Source organism: Pituophis catenifer, unplaced genomic scaffold, assembly GCF_029215685.1.
Source record: "Pituophis catenifer annectens isolate HBS135680 unplaced genomic scaffold, rPitCat1.0.hap2 SCAF_12, whole genome shotgun sequence".
In the NCBI taxonomy this organism is placed as follows: domain Eukaryota; kingdom Metazoa; phylum Chordata; class Lepidosauria; order Squamata; family Colubridae; genus Pituophis; species Pituophis catenifer.
The window spans coordinates 13,357,926-13,375,339 of record NW_027256892.1 but is presented as its reverse complement, the minus strand read 5'-3'; the positions used below and the strand labels follow the sequence as shown (position 1 = coordinate 13,375,339).

General features: G+C 39.9%; 1 protein-coding gene across 1 annotated transcript; it reads left to right on the top strand.

Annotated features, from left to right (window-relative positions):
* Positions 1-449: 449 nt before the first annotated feature.
* Positions 450-6,689, top strand: PANX3 (pannexin 3). Its single transcript, XM_070952442.1, has 5 exons — positions 450-1,646; positions 3,053-3,195; positions 4,102-4,316; positions 4,841-5,490; positions 6,486-6,689. Exons 1-5 carry the CDS (start codon positions 1,466-1,468, stop codon positions 6,518-6,520), a joined length of 1,224 nt encoding a protein of 407 aa, XP_070808543.1. The 5' UTR covers positions 450-1,465; the 3' UTR covers positions 6,521-6,689.
* Positions 6,690-17,414: the final 10,725 nt, after the last annotated feature.

Below are 17,414 nucleotides of genomic sequence, written 5' to 3'. Positions count from 1 at the left end.
ATTTCTGAAAGGTGGGATAATTGTTGCATAATATTGGGGAATACCAAATTTCAGAACATGGGGATATTAGCTAATCTCGGAATGAGTGTTTTAGTTTGTCAGTGTCTTAAAAGTTGTTAAGAATCATCTTTTTCTACAGGTGCCCATTTTTCATTCTAAAGGGTGGTCTATAAAGTGATCTCACATTGTTATTAAAATAATTTAGAATGGTTCTTACAAAAATTAGAACAACAAACTGGGCTTGACTGTATTACTGCAAAAATATGTTGGATGCCCACTAAAGAAACTTTATTAAAGGATTACTACTATATAAAAATCAGAAGTATTTCAGGGGAAAAACAGGATACTGATTTACGTGTAAAGAAAATTGGAGGTCTTCGTAGCCCTAGAAAGCCACATATATGTGAATTCAGCCACTGTAGTTTACAGGATTTATGCTAGTCTATGATCAAAGCATAAACTTTTGTGAATTACACCTCATTTCGTCAGATGCATGGAATGGCTAAACTGACATAGTATTTTAACTGAGATAATATGGAAGGGGAAGACAGTATATGTATGAGATAGATTATCAATTGTAGTGTGCTAAAAATGTGCAGTAACCCACGAAAACTTTCTGAGGTTGCCCGAAATCTTCCCATATGTTAAGCTTTGGAGATTTAACATGTTATTTTGCTTCTTATTTTAGCAAGGAAAATCACACAGCTGGGAATTGGTTTTGCCACCAATTCAAGCAACATGCTTTAGGAGGTGCAGCAATTTGTCCGATGGTTACATGCAAGTTACGGATTATCTATGTTGCAGATCCTTATAACTATGTTTTAGAACTGGGCTGTATTTAATTTGATGGGGAGGTTGAGACAAGGGGAAAATGCAACGAAATCCTCGAAATTTCAGAATCATTTGGTTTTACAGCAAATACAGAAGAAAGCATTGCAGATCCACATTACTAAACCACAAAAATAAAATTCTTAGGTGTTCTGAATGGGTTTCTCTCTCCCACCGTCACCTTTAAAAATATGAACTGTTGGCCAGCCATTTGATACCACCCCCCCATGGAAATTGCTGGATCTGAAAATCGAATACACTGGTCTACCTCTTTACCAGTGGTGGCTAGAAATAACATCTGCTTATGAAAGAGGGAGATAAAACCACACGGCCCAGCCTGGCCATCTTAAGCCTGTGGTTGGCCAGAAACAGTGGAGCCCTTACCAATCATAGCATACCCCCAGTCAACGGCTCTATTTCTGGGCTGAGGGTAGTTGTAGAGAACAGGTTGCCCTGTAATTATCATTCTGTTTAGCAAACAGCCAAGCTGGTCATTTACAACTGCCTGATGCTTAATTCCCCATGGAGAAAACCTACAGTATCCATCGTCAAGCCACCTCCTGCTTTAGATGTAGCTGAGCCCTTGGAGAAGCTGTCTCCTCTCTGTCTGCACGCTTGGCCCCTTTAGAACAGAACCATGTCGATTGCACACACGGCTGGCAATTACATGCTCTCAGATGCACTGCTTCCAGACCCAAACAGGTCCAGAGCAAAAGGGCTTCACTTGGAGCTGCCATGCGATCGCATCATGAAGTTTGTCACAGTGGGGCTGCCGCTCTTCTTGGTGTCTCTCATGTTTGCCCAGGAATTTTCCACTGGTAGGTCAATTTATTATTCTTTGAAGAGGGGAGGGGGGTGACCATGTTGTTTCTCGAGTCCTTCGGAGGGGCTGAGGGAGATGCCAGCAGAGGGGGCAAGGACGAAATTTTCATTTCTTTAACAAATGAGTTTACTGCAAGCCCAGTATGCTAACTTGAAACAGACTTTGAGATTGAATTTAGCATTTGCAAAATCAATCCAGGAGTTTTGTATCTGAAGCCTTGAATTGGCCTCTCTAGTAGTAAGTCCCACAGTGACTTCTTGAACTATGAAGCACATTCAAACCACACCTTACAATTTTAATATATAAAATGCGAAATATTCTCTGAACTTAAAATTGTGACATTAGATATTTTACTTCTAGCAGACAGTGATGAAAAAAACATGTCAATCATCAGCTGAGTGATGCTTTTACATAAAGAAAATTAGATGTTTCAGAGGCACTGTTAAAAATTATTCCGTATACAGATTTCACTGCAGTAGGTAGTTGCCGATTACAGTTCTTGCCCAATGGGGTTCTCCAACCAACATAGGGGGAAGTTCTGAAATGACAGTTCCAACAGACATAGAGAATATCAAGTCGGAATAGTCTGGAGAAATCCAGCTTCAAATTTTCATCCATCCATGAAGTTCATTGGGTGGCCTTCAAACAATCACTGCTATCTTTCAGTGAGACTTTTGTGATGCAAGGGCTGAATCCAAATATGTATCTTGGAAAAGAGACACTGGAATACATCCAGATGTTTCTTTTTCAAAATAACTCCCATTAAGTTTGGTAGATGCAATTCTAGGTATTTTTCCTTGGGAACATGCTCCATTAAACACCACAAAAAGGATAATTCAGAATAATCAGCATTACACTGACTGAGGGAGGATACAAAGGTACCCATTCCAGAAGCAACAGTGTCTCGTTTGATAGCATGTACCAAAAACAGGATGATCTGTGTGTGGCTTTGCACAAATCTGACATTGGTTATATGAGGTTTCATGGCTGCAATTCACAGCCTGCCTCAGGAGTTTATTTCTGGAAAAGAATGTCTGTGTGAGGTTTAGTCGATCCAGATGGAATAAACAAAACTTATTTCTCTCTTTGGCTTGCCTCAAAGTTTGTAAAATATTTTTCTTTTCTTTTTTAAGCGCACCCAGCTACAGATATGATGAAAAGAAAAGAGTTTACAACAACCACCATAGCAGGGACAGCATAATGGGCCCAATTTCTTAAATTAGTTTTTTAAAAAATGGGGAGTACTTTGATGCTGGCTTAGAGAGTTTAAGGTTGGGCATGGACCATCCTTGCTGGAGGTGATTCAAAACACAGCAGTTTTTACTACAGTAGAGGAAGCTGATGGATGTTGCTGTGTTAGGAAGAAGGATGGAGATGAGTATGTTTCTTTTTCTCTGATAGGATCCCAAATCAGCTGCTTCTCTCCTAGCAACTTCACAACAGAGCAGTCTCATTTTGTTGATGCCGTGTGTTGGGACTCCTTGCTTCGTTACAATTCTGAACCTGCCAGAGATGCTGCATCCAATTCCCTCTGGGTCTTCAAGGTATTGGAGTGGAGAAGAATGCCATCTGTTATCTCTTGGCTGCACACTATGTGGATCTCTGGGCATAATTTGTAGTAGTCTACCCCAGTGTATCTCAACATTGGCCACTTCAAGAGGGGTGGACTTCAACTCTACATGGGGCTCCCCTTGAGGAGCACGCGGAGGCTCCAACTGGCGCAGAATGCAGCCGCGCGGGTGGTTATGGGAGCAACATGGCACTCCCGTGTAACACCTCTCCTGCGCGAGCTGCACTGGCTCCCGGTGGTCTTCTGTGTGCGCTTCAAGGTTTTGGTTACCACCTTTAAAGCGCTCCATGGCTTAGGACCTGGTTATTTACGGGACCGCCTAATACCACAAATAGCCTCCCACCGGCCGGTACGCTCTCATAGAGAGGGTCTCCTCCGGGTGCCATCAGCCAAGCAGTGTCGACTGGCGGCCCCCAGGGGGAGGGCCTTCTCTGTGGGGGCACCCACTATCTGGAACGAGCTCCCCCCGGAGATACGGAGGATCCCGGATCTGCGCACCTTCCGCCGTGCTCTTAAGACCCTTTTATTCCAGCAAGCCGGCCTGGCCTAATTTTTCTCCCCTTTCTTTTAAATTTTAAATTGAAATTTTAATTTGTTTTAAATTTATTGGGATTTTAATTGTCGTGGGCCAATATTATTTAATTTGGTTTTAAATTGTTTTTAACTTTTGTATTTCTCTATTTTATCTTGTGCCTGTTCACCGCCCTGAGTCCTTCGGGAGTAGGGCGGTATACAAATTTAATAAAACATAAAACAAACATAAAACATAAACTCCCAGAAATCTGGGATTTGAAGTCCACCCCTCTTGAAGTGACCAAGGTTGAGAAACACTGTTCTACCCTTCAACTGACCACAACTCCTTTCATTCTGTTTTTTCTAGGTCTTCCCATATTCTTTGCTGGTCATCGCAGTTGCCATGTACCTGCCTTATCTGCTGTGGAAGTACGCAGCTGCCCCCTCACTCAACTGCGATTTGTTCTTCATCATTGATGAACTAGATAAATCCTACAACCGTTCCATCCGCTTGGTGCAATACATGGTGAAGCTCCAGCAATCGGAAGAGGATCCAGATGATTTCTGGGAGGAGCTTGACCTGTAAGTGACAGACGGATGGGTGATCTGCATGCTAAAGAGCCGAGGTGGTGGCGCAGTGGTTAGAGTGCAGCACTGTAGGCTACTACAGCTGACTGCTAGCTGCAGTTCGGCAGTTCAAATCTCACCGGCTCACGGTTGACTCAGCCTTCCATCCTTCTGATGTCAGTAAAATGAGAACCCAGATTGTTGGGGGCAATAGGCTGACTCTGTAAACCGCTTAGAGAGGGCTTTAAAAGCACTATGAAACGGTATATAAGTTGAAGTGCTATTGCTATTGCTAAATTTCCATTCCCATTCCCATAATTTTCACTTCCAAAACCATAGGTAACAGGAAAGCATTACATTGTAAATTTCTTCCTGCATTCGTATATAGCAGTGGCTATTCTGGGAATTATTCCTCCTTAATCTCCAGGACTGTCCTCTTCTGGGTCGGTTGTTTTTATGTCCCACACAAGAAAAGTAGCACATCACTAGAAGAATTCTAGTTTATTCTTATTTTTGTTTTGTTTTTTTTCCCCCCCAAGGGCTCGCAGTGAGAGATACTTTGAGTTCCCCCTCCTGGAGAGGTACCTGACTTGTAAGCAACGTTCCCATTACTTGGTCATCATTTACGTATTGAGGAACCTTTTCCTCCTCTTTCTTCTGGCTTTCAGCTGCCTCTACTTGGGATACTGTCACGTGCAGGTCTTTTTTCACGATAAATTCAGATGTTCAATCAAGGAAGGGCTTCTAGAAGAATCTGATGTTCCAGACTGGATTCCTTGCAAGCTGGTTTTCTTCTCTGTTTTCCAAGTTACCAGCATCTCTCTTGGGTCTGTATACATCCTTCTGGGCCCAGTTGTCCTCTACCACTTGCTTCAGTTGTGTCAGTGGGACAAGCGGCTTCTGTCCATTTATGAAATGCTGCCGGCATTTGATCTCCTCAGCAAGAAAATGCTGACTTGCCCATTTAATGATCTCAACATCATCTTGCTCTTCCTGCGGGCCAACATCTCAGAAGTCAAATCTTTCAGTAGACTGAGCGTACTGAGTACTCTCAAGGATATTTCACCCAACAAAGAAAGCATAGACACAGTTGTAGATTTTATGACCCTCTTTGCTGGCCTGCAGCTAGCAAAGCCAAAGCATAATTCCAATGCCAACGAGAATTTGCTCCACCTTGAGAATGAAGCTGGTAAGTAACACTTACTGAAAGCTGTGCTGAAATCTGCTGGTTTCTCAGGGTGGTTTTTTTTTTACTGAGCAAAATATATTTCTTGTTATTCTAGTTCATGCTCAAGGTGTATTCTTTTGATGAGATATCTCTACCTTCCCTTTCGTTCCAAGGGAGCAGAAGGCAACCATATAAATTGTGGCTCCAATACTCTGCAGCCTCTTTGGCTGCTCCATTACAGAGCTGCAAAAATCTCCACTGGGTATTTGTGCTGTGTCTTTGTTTGGAATATAACCTAAACTACTGCAGTCTGAGGTTGTGCGTTTTTTTTTTATATAAGCCAAGGTGTTATTTTAATCAACACTTGCTGTTATTAGATAGGCAGGGCGTTGGTCCTACCGTGAACGCCTCTTCTCCAATTCTCCTACTTTTGTGGAAAGCTCTGGGAATTTTCTTTCCTTGAAAGGGGAAGGAGAAATTGTATGCAATAACACTTTCTGTAATTCCTGTGGGGACGGCTGGGGGTAGAATCATTTATTTCCCACATGACTGACCTGACGTTATGACCTTTTTGTGGTGGTTGCTAAGCAAATCACTGCTGTCATTAAGCAAATCCTATGGAGAGTTTTTGCCAAAAGCCAGAAGTAAACACAGCAAAAAATGTCATAAATGCGGATTGGCAGTCGGTTGCCAAATGCCGAAAATGCAATCATAAGACTGCAGGGGGTGGGGCCTGTTGGAACTTAGGTCATGAAGACCTTTTGTGGAGGATCCATCATAACTATGAACACTCACTAAGTAGCTGGTCATAACTCAAGGCTATTGGATTGTTATATGCTACCAGAGTCACTTTCCTTGAGATAGAAAGCCGTATAAATTTGGTTAATAAATAATTAAATATGTTCCACTTTAAACTCCTGGAGGAAAACAATTCAAATATCTGAATTATAATATCCAATTCCAATCTAGGAACTGCTAAATCATTTTAATACAGTCCTTTCTTTCTTTTATACCAGAAATGAAACCTGCTCTGGAAGCCAAAGAAAACTGACACAGGAATGGATTCGATACATCAGCAAATAGCAGAAAAATCGGAATTGGTGAAGAGCATTGAGCATAAAAAAGGGCAACTAGGACATTCCCCTGGGCGTATTTTGGATCATCTTTATTCATTCTTTTTTTGGAGGCAACTGTTTGTCCATTAACACTGTTTGTTTTCTGGTATTACATCCATGGATTTCACCCTTATAATAAATATAAATGTACAGGGTACCTAATTGAATCCTAAATTCTGCATTTTTTTACAGTCTGATTTTCTATAAAGCTAGATTTATATTTCCTCTATGATAACTTCAACATTTCTGACCGTTCAGATCTCTGCTACTTTCCTTAAGCTTATAAGATCCTCATTTTAAAAGTAGACCTTTGTTATCTCAACTTTTCTCCTCTGAAATCACTAAGTATATAAAAAATAAACCTCATGCATTTTTAAAATAGTGGGGAGTTACAATCCATGGAGGGGACAGTTTGAAATGCACCTTAATTCTATGAAAGCAACATTTTTATCCGCCTTGAAATCAATTTTCTGTAATTATTAAATCTATAAATAACTCCTGTTCATATTCAAAATTCATTTAAATATTTAAAACATCCTATTCTCTTTTAATCATTTATATTCTTGTTTCATGACCAGATTGATATATGTATATCTAAATAGTCAAATTTAAAAGGAATGGAAATAAAAAGTAAAAAAGCAAGAGACAACAAGAAAGAGAGGAAAGAAAAAGGTAACAAAGAGGAAAAGAAAAAAAAGAAAAGAAAAAGAAAAAGAGAAAAAGGGAGAAAGAAAAACACTTCCTATTAATATTCAAGCTTCATGAAAAAATTTAAACATTACATTTCCATTTTTAATCAGACTATTTTATTTTTCTTATCTCACAACCAACTATATTCTATTTTTCCCTTTCCATTTATTCCACATTCCACTTATAAAGTGAAGTTTATAAGCTGGTTGAAATTGATTGGCTGAATCATCTTTCCAATATTATACAACTTTGGATAACTGAGTTAAAATTATATTCTTTAAACTTGGCACTATCATCATAAACACCAGTGATTAGGTTCACAGGTCACTCACTGTTTATTACATAAAATTAAAATCAGATAAGCTCCCCCTCCTTTTTTAAAAAAAGTGTTAAAACATGCTGAGCCGAAGCTGAACGTGGTGGTTTAAGTACTATGTATGAATGAGGCTTACACTTCTTCTACTTACTAGTTGACTTATCAGATCTGAGCAGCAAGTTCAACCAGAAGCAAAGTATTCAGAGAAAATTCTGTGGTTCTAAATAATTTACGGTTTTAAATATTAGGGGCTGTGGGTTTGGGCAGTTGTGGGACCTAACTATCGGTTCTCTGGCTGGGTAGGTGTGGCCAGTTGGTCATGTGATTGGGTGGATGACATCACTCATCACACCCAGCCCTGCCTCCTGGCCACTTGCCTCAAAGGCAGAGGTAGGATTCAGACGGTTGGGGCTAATCCTACCACTGACTGGCCCTGCCCCCACCCGTTTTTCAGGTCATTTTCAGGCTGTTTTTGGCCCAGAAAACAGGCCCAAAAACGAGGGGGCGGGGCCAGCCAGTGATGGGATTTGCTGGTTCGCCGAACTGTGCAGAATCTTAACTACTGGTTTGCCTGAACCAGTGTGATCCGGCAGCAGCCCACCTCTGGGTTTGAGGGAGTTTGTACTTGGTGCCTCCATGTCAGACTTGAATCTTGGAGACTGCAGAGACTTCTTCCTGAAAATGTTTTCTTTGTACCAATTTTGGAAGTGATTTTTCTCTTACGTTCTTTCCAGGTATCACAAAGAGGGACTGGTCCAAAATCTCCTCCAGCTGGCTTAGTTCCTAATGTGGGGCTAAGACTTCCCAATTTCTAATTCTGTGCCTTTAACATTGACACCAAACTGGCTTTCTTAAAGTTTAAGACCAGCCTTTTAAACTGTTCCTGGAAAGAAGTGAAGACAGAAATCCAATACAATTAAGCTAATGCTCTTCTCTTCAGCATTCAGTAGCAGCCTGGGGTGCTATGTTTTAGATGGATAGTTCTGTTTTGATAAGCAGCCACATATGCAGATTGCTGCAGTGATTGTGAATTATAGCAGGCATAAATAACACTAACAAGGAAGATCAATGGTCTAGCAAATCAATTAACAGAATCTCACAGGTAATTGAATCGAACAGCCTTCAATGCTTAGTGGAAAGGCAAAATATAAAGCAACATGACAACATGGAGAGAAAGGTGCAACCTTCTATAGCTTATATTAATTACATTCCCATGTAAGATATCAAAGCATAAAGGCAAGCTTTATTCTAAGCATTTGCTTAGAAATGATCTAAGCAAAAGAAAGAATGTATGTATCAACTGTCAAAATTCACCACAGCTTAGTTTTCTCTTTTTTTTACATAGAAAATAAGATCTTGGACTTACAAGAAAAAAAAACACAGAAGTATATTATTTATAGCAGGATGGGCATATTTAGAGGAGGGCAAGAACTACAGAGTGGGCAATTCAGGATCAAGATTGCCACCTTTGTATTTAGCCTGAAATTTTTTTCTCTTAAAGTTTTTTTTTTTTTTTTTGCAAATAGCTCTGATTGGAAGCATCCTGAAGCTATCTGCATTTGTCTAGAGCTTGTGAGAAAAATGATGCTGGGGCAAACTGATCCAAAATGTTTCTTATTTCTTAGAGCCTACACATTATTAGAGGGAAGGCCTAAACTTAAATCTGTGGCATCAAATTCTTTATACAATTCCCGCCAGGGTGAATTATTAAATAATCAAACTTCCAGGCAAGAGGGGATTGTTTTAATTGTATTTGTATTTTATTGAATAGCCAGAAGGCCTTTTCAAACAAAACAGAAAAGAAAAAGGGAAAAAGGCAAAACAGTTACAGAAATAACAATCTAAAAATATATGATATATGACATTAAAATTTTACAATATCAGATTTCAATAGCTAAGTTGCCAAGACTAGATAACCCAAATAAGATAGCTCCTCTCTAACTCAGCTCATCTTTCTTACAATCAATGAAATTCTTTTCGATATAACTGGCTCGTATTGCTGTCATCCTTTTAAGATAGCGAGTGATAGCCCTTACCATGGGAGGAGAGTCAGCCTTCAACAGAAATGCTAATTTATGCCTTATATTCCAGTGGGGAAATTTATTTATAATTGGGGACAGATATTGTTTTCTTACTTCCTCATACAGCCTATTCGAATATTATATGCGCTGTGTCCTCCACGACGTTTACCCCACATATACATGTTCTTTTATCATACGGGATTTTCCGGTAACGGCCAAATTTAACGTTGGTATCTAAAAGTTCGAATCTAAACTTAACAAATAACTGTCTCTCCACTGATGGCATTTCTAAATGTAAATACTTTTCCAGGGTGAAAGTTGTCTTAACTGCTGTCAGCAGTTTAAGGGAGTGATTAGTTGAAAGAGTTGCCATGTCCATTTGCCCATGTATAGCTTTAATCCGTTGTTTAACTTGCTTCAGTGTGTTACACAACGGGAACCCTACGCCATATGGGTTCAATATTTCTGACAGCCAGGTTAGCCAGGAATACCTTTGAGGATTTGAAATCTGCTGTTCCTCTAGGCAGATTTTGGGGAGTCTGCTGGCTTCCATCTGAGTCATTTTTAGCCAGTAGGCTACCGCCCTAGTGATTGTATAGGTGTACAGTGAGAAATGTCCCAATTCAGCTCTGACAGCTGCAGCTGAAGTGGAATTGTTTACCCCGAGCATCCTCCTTAACAAATTATTTTGAGTTCTCTCCAATATGGGGGCCTCTGTAAGACCCCAAATTTCGGCACCATAGAGCATGATCGGAACAAGTTTAGCCTGAAAGACTTTACGAAGAGGTAAAATGGAGGTTGGTTGGATACGTTTACTTAATTTGGATACAAGGCTTGCTCCTGCTCTGACCTTTTGAGAAAGGTATTGATGGTGCGGAGTCCAACCTCCTGCACTGGAAAAAACAATTCCAAGGTAAGTATATTGGGTAACTTGCTCAATCTTTGTGTCATTAATCTGCCAATTGTGCTTTTTATTCTTATTGCCAAAGACTAAAACTTTTGATTTAGCTACATTTATAGTCAAGTGGTTTGTAGTACAATAACGTGTGAGCTTGGCAAGAAGTCTCCTCATTCCTATTTGGGTTCTAGAAAACAGCACTAAGTCATCAGCGTACATTAATACGTTAATAAATCTAGAGCCTATTTGGGGGCTATGCATCAGAAGATCTTCCAGCTGTGCTGGGATATCATTTATATAAAGGTTAAAAAGAGTAGGGCCCAGCAGGCAGCCCTGCCTCGCTCCTCTAGTTGTCGGTATGCTGTTTGTTGAGGCCCCATTTGCTGCATATCTGACTCTAATTGCCGTATTAGTATAGAGAGTCCTGATCAACAAAATAAGTCTGGGGTCCATCCCCATGACTTGTAGTTTCCTCCACAAATGGTTCCTATCTATAGAATCAAAAGCAGCGGTAAGGTCAATAAAGGCGGTATACAGCTTTTTCTCCTGGGTCTTGTATTTATTAATTAAGTGGGAAAGGACAAAACAATTGTCAAGGGTAGACCTACCTGATCTAAAACCTGCCTGATCATTTGCCAGAATTTCCTTATCCAAGCACCAGTCCTCTATTTTATTTAGCAGATGTTTCGTATACATTTTTTGAAATTATATTAAGAAGACTGATGGGTCGGTAGTTGGATGGGGCGGCTCTGTCACCTTTCTTGAAAATTGGAAAAACTATAGCTAAGATAATCCCCTTCAGGGATTATCCCTACTTTATCGATATAAGTAAACAGTGCTACCAGCACCGGTAGCCAAAAGTCAATGTTGGACCTAAAGAGTTCAGGAGGCAGCAAGTCCTCTCCAGGGGCCTTCCCGGCCTTTAAGGATTGAATTATATGTTTAACTTCGGTAACTGGTGTCCATTCTGGACATTTCCTTAATTCCTGCTGGAGAATATCCAGTTGCAAGACATTTGTTGTATTATTACCATCAAATAAAGCAAGATAGTGCTTCTCCCATTTTACTGCTGATATATCAGTGTCCATAAATGGGGAACGTTGTTTTAATATACCGGCTATCTTATGCCAAAATATCGTAGGGAATTGGGATTTCGCTGCCATTTCTACCTCTTTCCACATCTTAGTATTATAGCTACTTTTCTTGTTTTTCAGGAGGGATTTGTATGCTCTCCTGAGTTGAACCATATTTGAATAATCACCATCCTGTCTGGACCGGTTAACTTTCCTAACTGTGGCTCTTAGATTTGATCTCAAGCTATGGCAATCGTCATCAAACCACTTTCTAGAGATCCCATCTACTTTTCTATCATTCTGGATCATTAAGTTCTTAAGAGTAGAAGTTACCTCTATATAAACTGGCATTGGGGTGTTGTCTCTGGGCTTAGATTGGGAGATTTCCCTTGCTAGCTGCCTGGCTTCGTCTGAGCCCAAATAAGTGGTCACAGATTTGACATCAAGTCTGTGCCAATATAACCTTTTGTAGTTATAAACCCGGGCGTTTACTAAGGTGTCAATTTCCTCTCTTGAATGAGGCCTAACTTCTGAAGAGAGTGAAACCAGAGCCGTGATGGGAAAGTGGTCACTTTCCTCTCTAAATATAGCTCTTACATCTGAAAAATGGTGTACTAAACTAGAGGAAGTGCAGATATAATCGATAGAGGTTGATGTTTTGTTGGACAAGAAAGTATAGGGATATATATACCCATCACTCAAGCCACTAAGTACTTGCATATAATTCATAAACAGCAGGGAAATTAACCTCTGGGCATATTTATTGGTCCTCTTGTCCATTGAGGACCAGGTGAACTCATTATAAAAGTATCCAGTTGGTACCAGGCCTCGGTTAGCATAGCTCTTCATTGAGGGGCCTAGTCTTGCATTAGTATCTCCAGCTAATATAATTTTTGCTTGGGGAAAGCGTCCCTTTAAGGTAGCTAATACTGAATCTAATTCATCCCACAAATCCCTTCCTAGAAGGTAGAATGAAAAAGGAGCGATATATACATTAATTAAGATTAAGTCCATCCCCCTGAACGAAAATCTAATAGGCAGAATATATTGGAATTGAGGGTCTAAAGAAATTTCTTCACCCTTCCATCCCGTATCCCTTTTGACCATCGTGGTTAAGCCCCCAATTGCCCTCCCTCTTAAATTGACTTTGCCTGCCGGTTTATGCCATGAGGCAAAGCCCAGTAAGCTGATCTGTGGATCATTAGTAGTCAGCCAGGTTTCTTGAAGGAGGATGAGATGATGTGTTGAAATCAGTTTTATAAAATCCATCCGGTTTGCAATGCCTTTCCAGCCCACTATATTCCAGGACAGGAGGGAAAGGCTAGGGATATAAGATACCCTAGTTATTGGCCATTTGTTGTCTATTCAATCACCCCGAGGCACTACTCCCCTTCTGGTGGAGGGGTCCGAAATTACTACCACCGCCTTCTCTGGAGTGCCAAAGGAGTCAAAAGTGGCCTCTGATTGTTGCGGAAGTGCCTCCCCCGTTCTTAAGGAAGACGAGACAGGTGAGGGCAGCTGCACAGTTGGGGGAGGGTGAACTTCTGCCGCTACATTCATGGTCTTTGTTTCTTTGAAAAGTCTTTTGCCTTCCCTTCTATCCCGCTGGACGGACTTAACAACTTTAGGCCTTGTCTGAACATGTTTTCCCCGTTCTTCCAACTTGGATAGCCTTCTCGTTGAACTGCAGGCTTCTGCTAGCGAAGATCTTAATAAGTCAAATTCAATTAATATCGACCTTTGCTCCTTTGGAGACAAGGAGACAAATTCGCTGATTATAACATCCTCTGGCTTGTCGGTGCTTGCCTTCATATGTGGGACCTCCCTGGTCTGGCCTGCCTCCATAGCTTCTCCGGATTCTAGAGGAAAGACCTGGAGGTAGCAGAGTGGTTCCTAGGTACCATTTTTGATGTTTGGTTAAGTCCTTGTAAAAGCGGTTTAATAGGCCCACTCAAGAAGACTCTTGTAGGAATGACTTCAAATCTGAGCAGGGATCCTTTTCTTTTCATTACAGCATTCGGAATAGTATTGCTGTCAAAATGCAGTATTAGTCGAACACAATTGCTATGCTGGGGAAGTTTTTCGTATCTGAGTAGATCTATTAATAAAGGATCAGATTTCAATAGCTGTGCAAGTGAGAGGATTATCCTTTCCTTTGAAGTCCATCGTCCTCTATTGCATGGGATTTTCCTTATCCTTAAAGCAATTTGTTTCTTTAACAACCTTCTTCCTTGATGAGGGTTAGCGTCAGTGCTTGCAATGCTTTGTTGTTTGGGTTGAGGCCTTAAACCCTTCCACTCTCTCCGTGCGTCAGGATGGTGTGCAGTCTCACCCTCCTTAGCTGCAGGGTGAGGGCCATTTAAGAATTGGAAGATCCTCTCGATGTCTCTTTTGATCGATGTCGTCATATATTGAATCTACTGTGTGCGCAGTTAACATACTCTGAGTACAGACCATCTCTCTGAGGTCTGAATATGTCGGAACTTCTTTTAAACAGCTAGAAGTAGGAGAGGGGATAGAGCTTGAAAAATCACCCATTCTAGCAGGCGAGTTTGAATCTGAAATCCGGGAAGAAAACTCCCCTTCTGTATCTCCCTCTCCCAATGATACAGTCGACAGAGACAAAGTTCGAAGTTCAGATTGGGGTTCTGGATTACATCTCTCCCTAAAGTCATCCAATTTAAGCTGTTTAAGAGGCTTGGAGTAATTAAGTTCTGTCATAGATTTTGGGGAGAGAGAGAGTAAGCTCTCTGCCTCTTACTCTTCTTTACCATTCTGGTAGATAGTTGATCCAGTATCTCCCAGCAAAATTAAATATCGCAACAATTTATCCTCCCTCGGCAATCGTAGTTAAGGTAGGCCTTAATGATGGTCTCAGCCGAGGCACCACGGAGGTAAAAACCAATCTCCTTTCCAAACAACGGCTTGTCTTTTACTCCCACTTCTTTGCTATCATCTATTTTCAGAATTGTTTAAATTATTTCACAGGGGAAATATGTGGGAGAAAGAGACTAAAAAGCTGATAGAGTTTCATTAAAAGCAGGCCTACCGAGAGCGTCTGCAGCCAGCCAGTTCCTTACTGTACTCGTTCCAAAAACAAACAGCTCAAAATCCCCTCCAAGGTTAGGGGCCTCCTCTGAGGTTTGTCAACAAGTCCTGTAATCCGAATTTCAGGCCTTGCAAGGAGAAGTCACAGGAGTAGCCTAAGCCAGGAATGCAGGTTGTAGTATTGTTAAAATATGTCTAAAACAAACAGTAGCCACACTATATGTGCTTTGTAAAAGTCCAGTATAAATTAAAAATAGATTAAAAATGAATTAAAAATATAAAAATACTTTAAAAACGTTAAAAAAGAAAAACCTAATTTGCTTTTGGGAGAGCTCCTTACAGACGTTGCTGGTAGTAGTTTTCTCCAAACACGGAAGTAATGATTGTTTTAATTGAGACCACTTAAATCAGAAAGACAATTCGTAATTTTTAATCGTGGGTGGAAATCATACTTTCCACTTTGCTATTTCAGATGATTTCCTCAGCAACAACAAAAGCACACCAACTGGCACAACAATGCAAGTATAACTCCTTCATTTTTACATCATACAGGATCATTATCCAAAATATTTACCTATGCAAACAAACAGCAATCCAAACACCCATAAATTTCTAGAACTATAAAAGAGGAGCAACTGTAAACCAAGAATTTTTGTCTGGCTCTTTCTGTACACTTGTAAAGATTTTATCAAATGTAGGCCCTGCTCCAGTTTGCTCTTAAATACATAAAAGATAGTCCTCAAGTTATGACCACAATTGAGTCTTAAAGTTTTGTTGCTAAGCGAGACAGTTGTTAAATGAATTTTGCCCCATTTTATGATCTTTTTTGCCACATTTAAGTGAATCACTGCAATTGTTAGGTAACACCTTTGTTAAGTGAATCTGGCTTCCCCATTGACTTTGCTTGTCAGATGGTCACAAAAGTAGATCACATGACCCTGGGACATTGCAACCATCAAAAATATGAGTCAGTTGCCAAGTGTCTGAATTTTGATCATGTAACCATGGGAAGCTGCAATGGTTGTTAAGTATGAAAAATGTCTTAAACCCCTTTCTTCAGTACCATTGTTAACACTGAACAGTCACTACACAAACTGTTGTAAGTCAAGGACTACCTGTACAGTGTTTGGTGTTTACTCCCAGATACACACAAATTACTAGAAAGTTTGGGACAAGTGACTAGAATCTTCCATATAATGTGATTCTAACTGCTAGGCAAATATCCATGCTCTTTTGGATAGAAAATCATCACTCCTTGCATATTAACTTACGCATAAGTCTGTGCTGAATAACTGCATACTTTTGAATGAATGAATGCAAATGATGAATAAATTTTTCCCTTGGAAGTTGTTCTGCATGGAAATTTGGGGATTGATTTGAGACGCCTGCCGGAGGCTTACAGATTCATTTTCAAAAAATGATTATGTAGACAAACATATATCTTGCTGTTGTTTAGAGATTTCATTTTAAAGTAAGTATTTTTATTCTAAGGTAAAATTTTCCATTAAATTAAGCATGACTTGATTTTTTTTTTAAAAAAATGGATATTACATGCAAACACTCCATATCCTTTCATTTGCAGTTAAATTGCCATATTTGCCCTGGCTGTCTCAAACAGCCATGTAATTATAGGAAATGTTAACACTGTGCTTTTTCATTCCAACTCTAATTTGTTAAACAAAGAACAGAGCCATACAAGGACTCAAAAATATAGGCACAGCACTGCATCACAACTGAAATTCTCACAGACACATCTCCTACTTGCTCCTAATTTAGGAAACAACCCATTTAAATCATGAATTTCAGAAACCCCCTCCTACAGCTAATCTGAAGTATACCTCCATCTACATTCAGCCACCCTTGTCATAGGTCAATCTTATTCTGCCACATGAGGGACAACAAGATCAATCCAAGAGTGACAGCTGTTCCACAGTAAGGATGGACGGAGAAGTCACCTGGTCCATATTTAATTATGAACTTAATTCTGCACTGTCAGATCAAGAGACAAGCTGAAACTTACTTCTCCTTTGAAGTATCAATTTCTCTGAATTTTGCAGAGCTCATCGATTTATAAAAAGGGGAAAGTATACCAAAATGCCAGTATTAGCGAAAACACCAGTTATTAGGAAAAAAATAATTACTGTACAGAAATACACACTATAGCTCAAATTGCAAAATGATTGCACGCCTTTAAAAATAAAATACCAATTTTGATTCCAGCTTTAAAAAATACCTAATATGGAAATGGGACATTTGAAATTGTTAAATCAATGAAACAAAGAATCCACAACACACTGAAGCTGACAGATTCACCCATCTATATTCCACAATCCAATGCCAGAAGTTAATTCTTGAAGAGCAAAGTCAAATAATCTCTACCATCTGGAATCCTCTAGCTGAAATAAATCTAGCACATGAAATATCTATCTTCTCTTACCCTCAAGTCTGTGTTATTTAACACAGGTCAATCCATTATTATTGTTTCTTATACATTATTGGGAAACCTTGGGTATTTGACTGTCTGTTTGGAGAATTCTGGGAGTTGGATAAGTCTTAAAAATTGCCAAGTTTGGAGACCTCTGGTCTAAACACTATGCCTAACGACAGCACTTAACTCTGATCCAGGGAACTGATTCACTCTGATTCACAGCTCTATAAATCAATTGTTTCCCGTTTTCTACTTTGGTTTAACACAACCAGATCTATCCATTTGGCAGGTTGCTCCTCTAAGGTAAACATACAACATACATACACAAATGAGGAAATCAAGTTGATCCAAGCCCA